General features: G+C 51.0%; 1 protein-coding gene across 22 annotated transcripts in view; it reads right to left on the reverse strand.

The window, feature by feature from the left end:
* Positions 1-14,021, reverse strand: part of CAMK2G (calcium/calmodulin dependent protein kinase II gamma) — a 61,836-nt gene that overhangs the window by 35,588 nt on the left and 12,227 nt on the right. For all 22 annotated transcript variants that reach the window (XM_030798408.1, XM_030798406.1, XM_030798418.1 and 19 more), the window contains exons 3-8: positions 12,471-12,530; positions 4,851-4,905; positions 3,912-3,977; positions 921-993; positions 673-775; positions 156-239 (exon numbers count right to left, since the gene is read on the reverse strand). In XM_030798408.1, the coding sequence (XP_030654268.1) occupies positions 156-239; positions 673-775; positions 921-993; positions 3,912-3,977; positions 4,851-4,905; positions 12,471-12,530 (441 nt within the window). The remainder of the gene's footprint in view (positions 1-155; positions 240-672; positions 776-920; positions 994-3,911; positions 3,978-4,850; positions 4,906-12,470; positions 12,531-14,021) is intronic.

Below are 14,021 nucleotides of genomic sequence, written 5' to 3' on the forward strand. Positions count from 1 at the left end.
TGTGATGGGAACAGCCATCCCAGGGGCAAACACCGTAATTTCACATACACCAGGCACGTGAGTGACCCATAAGGAATAGTGATGCCTCTTTCTTGCCATCATCGAAAGCTGAGGGCCCTTAACAGCGAAAAGCTGAGAGCGTGGAATGGGCTTACCGCAGGCCCAGATATCCACAGGCTTTCCATAGGGATCTTTCCTCAAGACCTCAGGGGACAAGTAACCTGGGGTGCCAGCAAAACCTGTAGCAGAAGAGAGGGCAGAGGCATACTGAACCCGCTTTCTCTCTCGTTAAATCCACACCAGTCATTTCCCCCAAGTCCCATCTCATTCCTGCTGCTTTTGCTACATAAACTCTCAGCCCATGGGCAGCAAGAGCTGACAGGCTGGGCTTCTTGTAGCACCTGGAATCTGAACCAGAGGGCAAAGCCGTATGCCTACCAGGAACTCCAGCTCCTTCCCAGAGGCAGCAAGAAAGTAGTGCTGACAACAGCTAGACTTGCTGTACTAAGTCATGTACGGCCAAGAGAGATCTCTGTACCCTCCCACCCTCCGCCAGTCTCTGAGGAGGCCAGGACCATTAAGGGTCTGGCTTCTAGTTCTAATAGAGGAGGGCAGACCAGGAAGAGGAGGAAGGGCGGGGGCTGCATTCTGGGAAGACAGGGTCACCCTTACCAAACCAAGCCTGCTGCTCTCCCTGTACTTCGATGGCTAGGCCAAAATCAGCCAGCTTGACAGCGGCACCCTTGCATTTACTCGCCAACAGAAGGTTCTCAGGCTGCAGAAGAAACACAGAGAACCCTGTGAGCACCCACCCTGAAGCCCAGAGGAAGCCTAGTTTGGGCCTATGCAGTACCACTATCTGGCACCAGGTGGCGCCAACACTTCATGAGCAGAGGCAAGGAGGGGAGCCTGGGTAGTACCTTCAGGTCCCTGTGGACGATGTCATGCTGGTGGATGTGGTTAACACTCTCCAGAATCTGATGTATACAGTGGCTAAAAAAGCAGAAGGAAAAGAAATGTTAGTGCAGGGTTAAACCACCTCATCCACATCCACAACCACATGCTGCAGACTAAGGCATGTGACAAGGGGCCATGGATTCACAGAGAATTACTTAACGGCCGCTGGAACCTTAGACCCTGCACATCATCTTGTTCAACCTATTTAAAGAAAGAGGAAACCGAGGCCCAGGCAGATTCAATGGTTTTTCTAGGATCACCACTACAACGGGTTCACCTCACCCCCTTTTGACTGGAAAGGTCTAACAACCAATTCATTTCCAAGAGATCAGGAGACAGCCCAGAATCCTGAGGAAGAAGAGACCATCCAATCCCTTCCTTCTTTCCCTTTCTCCATATAGTAACTCTGTTCTTGGAGAAGAGGCTTGTGCTGGCAACTTAGGAAGGAGAGTCCAACCAAACAACCTAAGCTACTTTTGGCGGTGGGTGCACTCATTCATTTCCCTAAATGTTTATTGAGTGCCTAGGATATGAAGATGGACAAGACCCAATAGCTGCCCTGAGGTCTGGCATCCAGTAAGGCAGCTAAAACAAGTACATAGATACCTTTAAGAAACAATGTACTTAAGAGCTTCCAAACAGGGCATTTGAGGAGCACTTCTGATGATTTTGCATAGAGAAAAAAACCCAAAGTTATTTTATTATTTTATTTTTGAGACAGGGTCTCACTCTGTTGCCTGGGTTAGAGTGCAATGTTGTGAACACAGCTCACCGCAGCCTTGACCTCCTGGGCTCAAGCAATCTTCCCACTTCAAACTCCCCAGTAGCTGGGACCACAAGCATAAGCCACCGTGCCCAGCTAATTTTTGTATTTTTTGTAGAGACAAGGTCTCACCAGGTTGCCCAGGCTGGTCTCGAACTCCTGAGCTCAAGTGATCCACCCACCTTGGCCTCTCAGTGTTGGGATTACAAGCGTGAGCCACTGCGCCCAGCCACAGTCACACACGCAAATCAGACTGTCCACATTGCAAACCATCCTGCCATCCCTGTCATCAAACTCCTGACAGGGAGCCGGGGCAGTCTAGAGCAGTGGTTTTCAACTGGGAATGAATTTGCCACCGCCCCTCCCCCCACCCCCGCCACAGGGGACATTTGGCAATGCCTAGAGAAATTTCTGGTTGTCACAACTGGAGGAGGGGTGCTCCCAGCATTTGGTGGGCAGAGGCCAAGGATGCTTCTAAATGTCTGCCACAATGCACAGGAGAGGCCTCACAACAAGGAAGTACCTGGCCTAAAACGTTAGTAGCACCAAGGCTGAAGAACTTGGCCTAGAGTATAGACCCCCATCATCAGGCACTATCTGGTACACTGAGCACATCTGCAGAGCATCCCAGTGTATTGGGCTGGGTGGCCTGGACTTACGATTCCTAAAATCTGATGCTGGGGATCCCACAAGAACCAAGGGGTCGTACTGGGTCCCTGGGGGCTGAAACTCGGGCCTCCCCATAGGACACAGCCCAAGAGTGGGCCACAGAAACTTTAAGACTGAGCTATAGAAGCAAGTCTCCACAGAGATGTATAATTAGAACAGAGCCGGGCTAGCAGGGAGCGCCTTCTGGCCAAAAATGGCAAAAGTGCGAAGTGTCCCAGCAGAGCCAGGCCAAGCCCACTGGTACAGTCACCCCCCTCAGGGCCCCCTCCCTACAGCTCTCCCTCCTCCCCGCAGGCTCCCTGAGCCATCACTGCCTCCTCCGTCCCAGAGCCTGGTCCTCCCCTGCTGGCACTGGAATTCATCTCCCCACTTGAGAATTCTTCCCGAGGCTGAAGCATCTGAAGTTGATCAGCAAACATTGGCCTCTCAGGGTTGAGAAATTCGTGAGGAAGCTGCACTCCCCCACTCTCCAGAAGCAGCCAGAGCTGCCACATAAGCCAGATAAGCTGCAGGCAGGATGATCAAAACCAGGTTGTAGGGACATCACCCTCTCAGAAAAGCGAGGCTGGGGGAAGAGCCAAGGCGGGAAAGGCAGGCTGAACAGGCGCCTGAAAGCGTGGGTGAGGGAGGCACCAGGGATTCCAGGGAGGGCAGAGGCTGAGGCATGTGGCCGGGGAACGGTCTTCAAGTTGGAGGAGCCCCACGGCGAGGCTGGTCATGGTGATCTAGGGACAAGGTGACAGAGGCTGAAAGCTCCCGGGGCTCTATGGTTGGATTATTAGCCCAGAACTCTCCACTCCCTCAGGACAGAAACCATGTCTTCTGCACCTCTGGGTCATGCCAGAGCCTCAGCACAGTGGCTTGAGCACACGAGAATTCGTCAAAGGAAAGAAAAGGGCAGAGGGGGACATTGGGCATGGTGGCAAGTATACAGTAGTGCAAAAAAGAGTATTTCTGGGGTCACAGGGTAAAGGAGACTTGGAAAAGCTTTGTAAAACATTCATTTGGAAGTGATTTTTTTTAGAGGGGGAGGGGGACGTAGTCATGCTCTGTTACGCAGGCTGGAGTGCAGTGACATGATCTTGGCTCACTGCAACCTTCGCTTGCAGGTTCAAGTGATTCTCCTGCCTCAGCCGCCCAAGTAGCTGGGATTACAGGCACACACCACCACACCCGGCTAATTTTTTTCTATTTTTAGTAGAGACAGGGTTTCACTATGTTGGCCAGGCTGGTCTCGAACTTCTGACCTCAGGTGATCCAACTGCCTCAGCCTCCCAAAGTGCTGGGATTACAGGCATGAGCCACAGCGCCTGGCGAGGAAGTGCTGAATTTTTAACTTCTAATATCACCCACAGTATGCAGCCCTAGCCCAGCTCAACAGAATCTTTCACCAGACAAGAGCTATTCTGATCTTCTCCAAAGACTGTTGAAACAGGTACAGTGCTGGCCCCCGAAGGTGGCCAAGACTTCCTTCAGTCCTAAACTCCAGAGCTACATTTGAACTCTCGGGCCCTCATCCTACCTGGCATCTGCTTCACTGTAGTACTCTCTGGCCACAATGTCTTCAAACAGCTCCCCGCCGGTAACACTGCAACCAATGGGAAGAAGAGGGTCAGAGGCAGAAAGGGTCCTTTGTCCAACCCCAATGTCCAAGAAGAAACAGGGTCACCCTGTAGAATGGCTTTCAGAGAAATCCCAACTCCCCATGCATTTCATCTGAGAGCTCAGAACACACTCGATCCTTCAGTGACACCCGGATTCTCCTTGAGGTATCATGGGCCCTCCCTTCCTTCCGGACATTTCTTTTTCCAAAATCCACAGATTCACTAATAGTCAGGCAGAGATGAGGATACAGGGATCTAAGAGAAAACAGTCAACCTACCCCAAAAGTCACAGCTTTGAGACCAACATAAACACTAAAATATCGCTGCCCAGGAAGGACAGAGCTACTACTGAAGTTGAAGAGTAATGAGACCAATGACACAGAGACCCAACCCTGAGAATCCTGGAGAGGAGTGTCCAGGAGATAAGAGCCACTTTTAAGACATTAAACCACAACCAACGTGGAGGAGAGACCCAATCCAATGGAGCCTGGTTTCCGACTAATGAAAGCTACCTCTGATTTCTCAGGATTTTCAAGGCCATGCAAAGAGCTGTATTTTATTTCTTCACTAAGGACAGCACACTGAGAAACAAGACAAAGGCATCTGTGCAAGGTGTGCTGCTGAACAGAAGTGCGAGAGGAACGCTGTCCTGGGGTTCAGAGCCCTGGGGGGGACGCTGGGGGAACATGGAGACCCCCTTGGTGGGGGCAGCAATCTGCCCCAGTCAAATCCTTTCCCTCGGACAAAGGAGGGGGCCCTGGGCAGAGGCTGGAGAGCCTGTTTAGGCCTCTTCCTGAGCCTTCATTTTGAGTCAGCTGGAGGGAAAGGCCCCCACACCCTCAGAAAGTGGCACTTACAGGTCAAACACGAGGTAGTGAAACCCTTCTTCAGAAATACTGTCATGGAGGCGCACTGCAAGAGAGGAGATGGGGACAGAGATTAACAGAGAGAAAACTCGGAAATCCTAGGCTTCTCCTCCTCAGCAGCCCCACCCCTGCCCCATCCTATCGGGCTCACAGGGCTCTCCAGAAGGAGCAGTGGGGGGAAGTGGCGACGTGCCCGGTGCCCCCCAGTGCAAGGCTATGCAACCTGGAAGCCAGAGCCTGGCGCTCTGGTTGCCACTTCAGACTCAGGCAAGAGAGAAAAGCTTCATGGCTAAGAAGTCAAGACGGAGAAAAGCCGGAACCTTCCCAGAGGGCTGGTCTCCGAGAAGGTGGTCCTGGGATATGATGCACGATGGTGAGATGCAGCGTGAGCAGCACCTAGCAATGTTGACGGCAGGGGACAACAATGACCAGATGGGAAAGCCAGAGAACTCTTCCAGAGCAGTAAATGGGAGCAGAACTAAGGGGTGGGGAAGAAGGTGGAAAGGCAGAGCTCAGCAGGAAGGCACGTGGTGCAGGATAATGGATGGCGAGCCTGGAAGGCCACGCACACATTCAGGCAATGACAACAATAACAGCTTATTAAGTGCTTACTATGCCAGGCCTTGTGCTAGGCTCTTGCATACATTACTGATTCTGCAACCATTTATCAAGCACCTACTATGTGCTGGACCCCATGCTAGGTAGTGGGATTCAGGAGGAACAGACAGAGTGCCTGCCTTTGAGGAGTTTATTATTCCTTTCGACCACCTGAGATGAATGTTATTCCCATTCTACAGATGAGGGCACCAGAGGCTCAGGGACACAAAGTCTCTTAACAAAGGCCAAAGAGCTTCTAAGTGGTGGGTCAAGATGTGAATCCAGTGCTACCTGACTCCAAAGACTGTAGTCTACACCACTGCTTCCCATAAGAAACGTGGGGCAGCCCCCATATTCAGGCAACAAAGCCCTGGTGTCCAAAAGGAAGACCGCTTACAAATGTCCCTAAAGCAGCATCGCAGACAGGTCCGGGAGGGTGCCACAGGAAGAAGACTCGGGCGATGCACCAGCTGTGAAAAAAGGCTGGCAGGCGGAATCCCTCCCTGCTCCCTGCCTCCAAAGCTCTTGGGCAAAAAACCAACCTGAAGTCTTCTGAGGTCTCCTCTTCAAGTTTCTGCCCACAAAGCCACCTCTGGGTTAAATGCCAACCCCTGAGCATCATTCTAATGCACACACGACTCCGCTCTGGCTGACTGTCCTATCCCTCCCCTCACCTGAACTCTCTTGATGGGGAACCTCTGTTCCAAAGGCCTCCCTCGGTTTGACCTTTGCTCCAGGCCTTGGCAGTTACAGGCGCACCTCATGGAGCACTTCAGGAATGGCCTGACACCAAACTAACCGGTTCAGTGCCAGGAGACAAAGAAACGGCCATGTCTCTTCCTGGGTGGGCCCTGGCTGCTTCTGTTTCCAGTGTCACACGTTTCCTCAGGACTGAGGTGCTTCCCTATGTCCCCTCCCCACGAAGCAAGATCATTCAGAAAGCAAAATATACAACCCAGCCGGCACAGTCCCGAGGCACTGAACCACCACTATAGCCCCCTTGTTCTCCTCCCTTGATGACCGAGGACTCCGAAGCCTGCCAGGGCCGGAGCCAGGGCCTCAAGACTGTTTCTGCATCCCCTTACCTACACTATTTGATCTGATCTAGTGACTCAACCCCAAAAATCCCATCCCAATCTCAGTATTTCTGCGAACAGGATCAAAGGCAGGTGATACTTCCAATATCCCTCCCATTATTGGATATAATGTATATATCCAATATACATTCTCTCCTGGGCAAACAAGATGCTTCCCTAGGCCTGCAGATGACAGAGGGGGCTTTTAGGACAGGAGGAAGGAGCCAGCGCCAGGCCCCTGCCTTCCTCCCGTAAACACTAGCCTAGGCACACTCCATATACACTCAATCAAGTCCTCTCGAAGTCCTGCCATTGCCTCCGCCCCACTCACTTGCGCACCTCTGGTCTAAGTCAGTGCCTCACGCTGAGTCTTGCTGCAGCTGCTGCTCCCTCGCTTCCAAAAGGACTTTCCATTTAATTAAAAATTTGCTATTAAAAAGCATTAAAGTGTGTAATACAAATAATCCCCTGGAAATCAGCTGTCCCAGAAGCTACAGACCAGCTCCATTAGGGAGGTGACTAACAGCAGCAGCACGGGGAACTAACGGGACAGCAGCAGGTATGATGCTGACAACCATCTCAAAGAAGTGGAGCTGCTCAGCTCTGCCTAGGCCTGGCCCTGAGCCCTGCCTCAGCCAGAACCCCACCCCATGCCCAACACCACCCCATGCCCCCGCCCAGCACAGCAAGGCCAAGAACAGGGCAAGAAGTGCAGGCACCCAGGCCTCTGCCTAGACATGGAGTCATTGGCGTCTGCCCTTCTCCAGGAAGGCCACACACAGAGCCCAGGTGGGAGGAAGCCGGGGAAGGGAATTAGAAGAAAGGAGCAGCAAAGGAAGACTAATCCTTCTAGGCCACCCAGCGGAGAGAACAGCTTTGATGTGTGCCCCAGAGCAAGGCACCTGCCAAGGCAAGGAGGGATGGAGGAAGCTGTATCTGAATAAGACTGCTATTGACATTTTTTTAATTTGTAAAGAAATTAACAGGGCACTGAAGACAAGAGGAGAAATGACTGTGCCATTCTAAGTGCCTATTTAGCAACAGCAGATTATTTCTTTTTTTTTTAAGAGACAGGGTCTCACTATGTTGCCCAGGCTGGGCTGGAGATCCTGGTCTTGAGCCATCTCCTGTCTCAGCCTCCTGAGAGGCTGGGACTACAGCTGTGAGCCACCGCACCCCATTAGATTCTGATAATAACAATCTAAATCTAACAACTAACACTTAGTTGAGCTGTCCGTGTGCCGGCATCGTTCCATGGGCTCCACGTGCATTACTGTATTGAACCCTCACACCAGCTCTGCAGGGTAGCTACTTACATATAAATAACTCCATCTGACAGGAGAGGAAACTGAGGCTCCATAAGAAACCTGCTCAAAATCACACTAAGTGGCAGAACCGGGACTTGAAGCCAAGACAAACCAACATCAAGATTCCCAATATTGCAGAGTTGCTTAGGAGTCACCTTCTCAAACTCTTAGGCAAAGGAGCTCCAATCTGTCCCCACTACCTCTGGCCATTCTGACTGGCTCAACAATGTCCACTGGGCAGCTACCCCCGGAGCAGGCGAGGCTGTACATGCCATGAATGTGGCTGTGAAGAAAAGGAGCCGGCCCTGCCACCTGGAGCTGCCAGGCGAAGAGGGAAGACAGGCTTTAAACCAGCAATTACACAAATGCGTTAACTAAGCACAACTGTGTCATGCTGTGAGGCAGAAGCAGAGGGACTATGGATGCGTGGAATAAAATAATCTGACACCCAGCCCGTTCCAGAGTAAAGACAGGGCATGAAGGCCAGCAAGGGCCAGGCCATGTCCACAGATAGGAAGACCTGGGGAAAGGAGTATAAAGCATTTACTGCATTTCAGCAACAAACCTAATTGCTGTTCTTTAAAAACTGTGGAAGACAGAACAGGCCAAAACACCTACAAACCTTTACTTGATATTTCATGTCTTCAAGGACTGAGATAGCCACAACCCAAATGTTGTGGCTATTTCCAATTCTTTAAAAACCACCCAACAATATGCCACATTTTAACTAACAAATCTTTCTCCAAAAAGCACTGAAAAAGTGTTGCTGTTAAAAATATCTGCAGCAATAACACAGTGGGAAGGAGGTCCTGTTGCCATGGGGGCTTGTGGGGGACTGAGCTGCCCCCCAAGAGCTTGCTGTGGCAGGGCTCCCCCCACCCCCACCCTGGGGGCAGGGATGTAGGAACTGCTCAGTCATGATTCAATGTTTCTTTCTTTTTATTTGCAACCATTTCTTTGCTACACTTACTGTTAGCTGAATGGGTACTGGGCTCAAGGGTAAATGGTCAGGCTTGAATAACTTGTGAACTGAGTTGAGGCTGGGGGTCTTGAAGAGATCACTTCTAGGGGCTGGAATCTCCATTTTCATCATCTCCCTCCTAGCCTCCTTTCCTGGCTGAACCCTTTCATAACAACTCCACGAAGGGACCCAGATACCAAAACAGAGGCAGGCACAGAGGAGTTAAATAACTTGCCAAAGGTCACAGTTACTAATTAGCAAATCCCAGATTCAAACCCCAAATCTGCGACTCCAAAGCCGCAAAACTTGGCTTCTCCAAGTATTGACCGGCATGCAGACCAGTAGCATGAGCATCAGCTGGAGACTCAGGTCCTACCCCAGACCCCCTGAATCGGAGTCTGAATTTTAACATGATCCCTGGGTGAGTCATAAGCACATAAAAGTTTGAGAAGTGCTGCTCTAAACCACAATGCTAGACTATGATCGAAACTGCTGGGGCAGCTCAGCACGAAGGAAGACAGAGTCTATTCATTAGAGGACTTGAGAGCAGAGAGCAGGCAGATCACAGGTAGAACGGACTTCATTCAGACCTCAGACTTCACACCAGCGTCTCCTCCTCTCAACTCCCCACCACTGGCCACACTCCCAGCGCTGTCTGGAGTTGGGCAGTGTGCCTTACACCCAAACAGGCATTTTGTTGTTTGTTTGTTTGTTTTTAATTAATAAACGTTATTTTCAGAGCAGTTTTAGGTCCACAGCAAAATTGAGCGGAAAGTACAGGGTGTTCCCAAATACCCGAGAACATTCCCAAATACCCCACGTCCCCCACATGCACAGCCTCCCCTACCATCAACATCTCCCACTAGAGTGGTAGATTTGTTACTGTCTATGAACCCACATTGACTCATCATCATTACCCAAAGTCCAGAGTTTACATCAGGGTTCACTCTTCCAACAGGCTTTTAACTCCTGGGACAGAATATCTAGCTATTAAGGGGAAACTGGGCATGGCTGGCCCCTAGCACCAAATGCTCCATCTGAATTCAGTGCCTCCGAGTCTGACCACAACCAGGGCTGACCACATGCTCTCTGCTCTAGCTTCCTCGACTGTGCACTGTTCTTGGGCTGGCCCGTTTATTTCCCTTTGGGATGGAGTTCAAGAGGCCAGAGCCAAAAGGGTCACAGTTCTGAAGGACAGCGCAGTGGTGAGAGAAGAGGAATAGTGAATTAGGGGCACAAAATTGCCTTCTCTCCTGCCACAAGCCAGGTCCAGATCCATGGCAACCACAGCCTCCTGGACCTGCAGCTCTGCCACATCTCCAACAGCCCTGGTTCCCACCAGATGCCGGAGCTCCCAGGACAGTCTTGGCTCCCCCTTCCCTCTGCCCACCCTCAACCCCAGAATCGGTCCTCGGACCAACCTCCTTAAGACCTGGGAGCAGTCATGAAATGGAAGCACAGTTCTAGGAAATCAGAGGCCAACAGAGTGACTGTGCCCCACCTGGCCTCTGAGCAGACGGCCAGGATATATGGTCCTCCGCCTGCCTCCATTCTGAGCTGAGGGCAGGTGGTAAAAGGAAAGGGCTACCAAACAGAGTGAAGTCTAAGAGGTAAAAAAGTATGTATTTAATTCTAGAAATAAATAAAAAGACACCTGGGCTTTTCTCAGCTAGAATTCTATTTTTGTCCTTCCCACTCATTTCTCAATTGTCTTCATTATACCCTGACCCGTCCGTGGTCAACCCATCCGTGGTCAACCCGCCCATGGTCAACCCGCCCGCGTCGCGGGTGATGCGGACGTGGTTCTGCTTCCTGCATCACTGACCCCTAGCTGCTGTTCTCCTGCCTACATGAGGACAAATTATCACTGCTGTACCAGTTGGTCACAAGGAGCATAAAGGAAAGGAAGTTACCCTCCTCAGATATTGAGACCCGGGTCTGGAACATCAAAATGCTTCTGTGCTTATGGGTGGCTTTAGTCACGCACGTGCTTTTTCTTCCTGTTCTGGAACTTCTAGGTTAGAGGTCACAAGCTTGCAAGGCCTACAGGGGCCCAGGTGGGTAATGCAAATGTGAGCTCATAGTGGGTGACAAGGGCAGAGGCCAGTGGGCTGCAGGGGCAGCCACCGCTCCTCACAGCTCCTTCTGGCCATGCAAGGTGGGGGCTCAGCAGAGCCGAGCCTTCTGACTGGAAAGGCGGGGGAACAGATTTTTTTTTTTTTCAAAATGTGAAATCTCGTTTTTAAATATTGGCAAATAATAAAAATATTTTTAGACCACTGAGCCAGCCAAGCAAAACATGCCTGAATCTGTGACTGCTGTTCTAGGTGTTTCCCTCTGTGGGCCCTCTCCTACCAAAGGCAACACGTCAGTCCCCACTGCGCTGTATTCAGGTGAAGGCCTAACCTCAGAAACCACCTAGGAGCTCCAGTAGTTCTGAGGCCAGGAACCCACCAGCTGAGAGGTGCTGGCTCTGCAGAACACACTGCATCAGGCAGAGCTGATCGCCACCGGCCACGCCAATCTGCTTTGGGTGTAATCCAAGCTGCTGATTGCCATCGACAAAGCCCTGCACAGCTGACGTTCTGACTACCTCAGAGCTGCTCCTCTCCCAGAGGGCTAGAGCAGGACCTCAGCCTTTCCATGACAGAGCTCACTTTGAGTGTTCTAGCCCGAGACCTGGGAAGCCAGGGGCTGGGCAGCTCTGAAGGAAGCATTAGGCTTCAGCAAGTCACCTCACAGCCCTGGCCACCAACAGAGCAGAGCAGGCGGCCTCCAGGGCACGGTGGGAGCCCCGACATTTAGGCCATGCCTGAGGAGCACGGAACACGTGTTGTCTTTTGTGATGACTCAGGGCTTTCAGGGAAAACCTAGGAGATGCTCCTTGCTCTGCCTCAAGTCAACACTGGGGCTTCTGCTCAGACACTGCAGCCAGCCCCATTTCTGTCCCTTCTGCAAGGAGCACCAAATCAGGGCCAACGCTTTTGGCAAAGACGATTTCAGCTGAACAAAGTAAAACTGAGCCAAAGTGGGTTGAGGCAGGCAAACCTCCTCATGCTTTAGCACAACCAACAATGTGCTCTTGTCCCCCCAGTCAGGGTGGGAGCAGGGAGAAATCCTCTTTTTTTCTCCTTCCCCATCTGAGTGGTTCCTGCCATCCCTTCTCCAGAGAAGCCAGGCAGGGGGGCAGCTTGCTTTCCTGGCTCTGGGGAATACAAATGGGAGCACCATGGAAACCCCCAGAGTGTGCAGGACACTGCAGCAGGAACAAAACTCTTTCAGGTCCACAAACAAAATCCTGACCCTTTCATGAGGGCTGTGGATGGCCCCTGGTGAGGGACGCTGGCAGGCTAGGAGCCCGGAACCTCACACACTGAGGACCCTGGACCTCAGCCCAAAGACAGAAGGAGAAAGGGAAGAAATAGCATCTGAAACCTATTCTGATGCCTCACACCCCAGCCCTGAGAAGGTGCCGCAGTGATGCAGATACTCAGGTCTCTAAACTAGAATGCCCCAGAATTCTGAGACACAGTTGCTATCCTGCTCATGTAAAAACAGACACCAGGTGAAGGTCCACAGACAGAGGTGATCCCACACACAAAAGCAGTGGATATCTGTTATCCCTGCTTCTACAAAATACCCACAAAATGCTCCATGCCCAGGCACTCACCGATGTTTGGATGTTTCAGAAGTCGACATATCCGAGCCTCACGTTCTAGTTTCTGGTGATCTAAAAGCAGGAGAGAAAAAACAAAAGCCATCAACCATCCACTCTCCTTGTGGTCACCTTGTTATTCATATTCCTTCAGGTACTAACTATGCACTTGTGATGATTTGCTGAAGTAATGCAGCAAGTCATGGCAATCCTGGAGACAACTTGTTTTCCTTTCATTTTAGGGTCTCACTTTGTCCCTCAGGCAGGAATGCAGTGGCATGATCACAGCCTCAAACTCCTGGGCTCAAGCGATCCTCCCACCTCAGCCTCCTGAATAGCTGGAACTATAGGCACCAGCCACCAGGCCTGGGCCAGATAGTTATGACCACCTTTTCCAGATGAGGAAATGACTTGAGGGTTTGCACACTTTGAGCCAGTGAGCAGCAGGGCTGGGATTTGAATCCAGGTATTCAACTAAAACTCTGGTGCTCTTTCCACCACAACAGGGTTTCAGTGGTCCAGGGTGTCCAGAATCTCTTTTTTCTTTTTGAGACAGAGTCTCATTCTGTTGCCCAGACTGGGGTGCAGTGGTGTGATCTCAGCTCACTGCAACCTTCGCCTCCTGGGTTCAAGCAATTCTCCTGCCTCAGCCTCCCGAGTAGCTGGGATTACAGGCACACACCACCACGCCTGGCTAATTTTTGTATTTTTAGTAGAGACGGGGTTTCACCACGTTGGCCAGGTTGGTCTCAAACTCCTGACCTCAGGTGATCCACCTGTCTTGGCCTCCCAAAATGCTGGGATTATAGGCGTGAGCCACCGTGCCTGGCCCAGAATCTCTTTCTTGTTAGGAATACTAATAGTAGCTAAATTATACTGAGCACCTAATATATACTTGGCACTGGCTAGGGGTTTTGCATATATTCTCTACATAGTCCTGATGGCAAGTCTGAAACATAATGATGCTGATAATAAAGAGGTTGATGATCAAGATAATGACGACTTAAAATAATAATAGCTAACATTTATTGACAGCTTAGTTCTACACCAGGCAGCTGCCTCTTTTAATTTATCCTCATAACAACTCTAGGAGGTTGGCATTAGTATGATGCCCATTTTATAGAAAGAGAAACCAGGACACAAATCCTGCTTCTCCCCAGGGTCCTCTTGGCCACCACTGCTGTGAGCTTTGACCTCTTCAAATTCAGACTCCAGGATTACTCAGTTTTGGTGGAATAACCAGAAATCCACAAGTCCCCAGATCCAAGTGAGCTGCGTGGGTCAATTCCTTCCACAGGAAGGCAGAGCTCCAGTACGTGGGAAGAGAGGATGCTACTCACAGCACGGAGGCCTCACAGCCCTCCCCCACTGTCCTTCCCTCTTTCTACTTGCTGAATTCCTGCCAAAAGTCACCTCCTTCATGAAGTCTTCCCTGCTCCTCTCGGTAGACTGTGACTTCTCCCTCCTACTCCACCCCCCCAATTTCCCAATGCACTTCTCACGATTCTCACATCATATATTACATCAGTTATCTTTCAGTTGCAAGCTCTTCGAAGGGCGGGGGTA

This window comes from Nomascus leucogenys, chromosome 18 (genome assembly GCF_006542625.1).
Source record: "Nomascus leucogenys isolate Asia chromosome 18, Asia_NLE_v1, whole genome shotgun sequence".
Taxonomy (NCBI): domain Eukaryota; kingdom Metazoa; phylum Chordata; class Mammalia; order Primates; family Hylobatidae; genus Nomascus; species Nomascus leucogenys.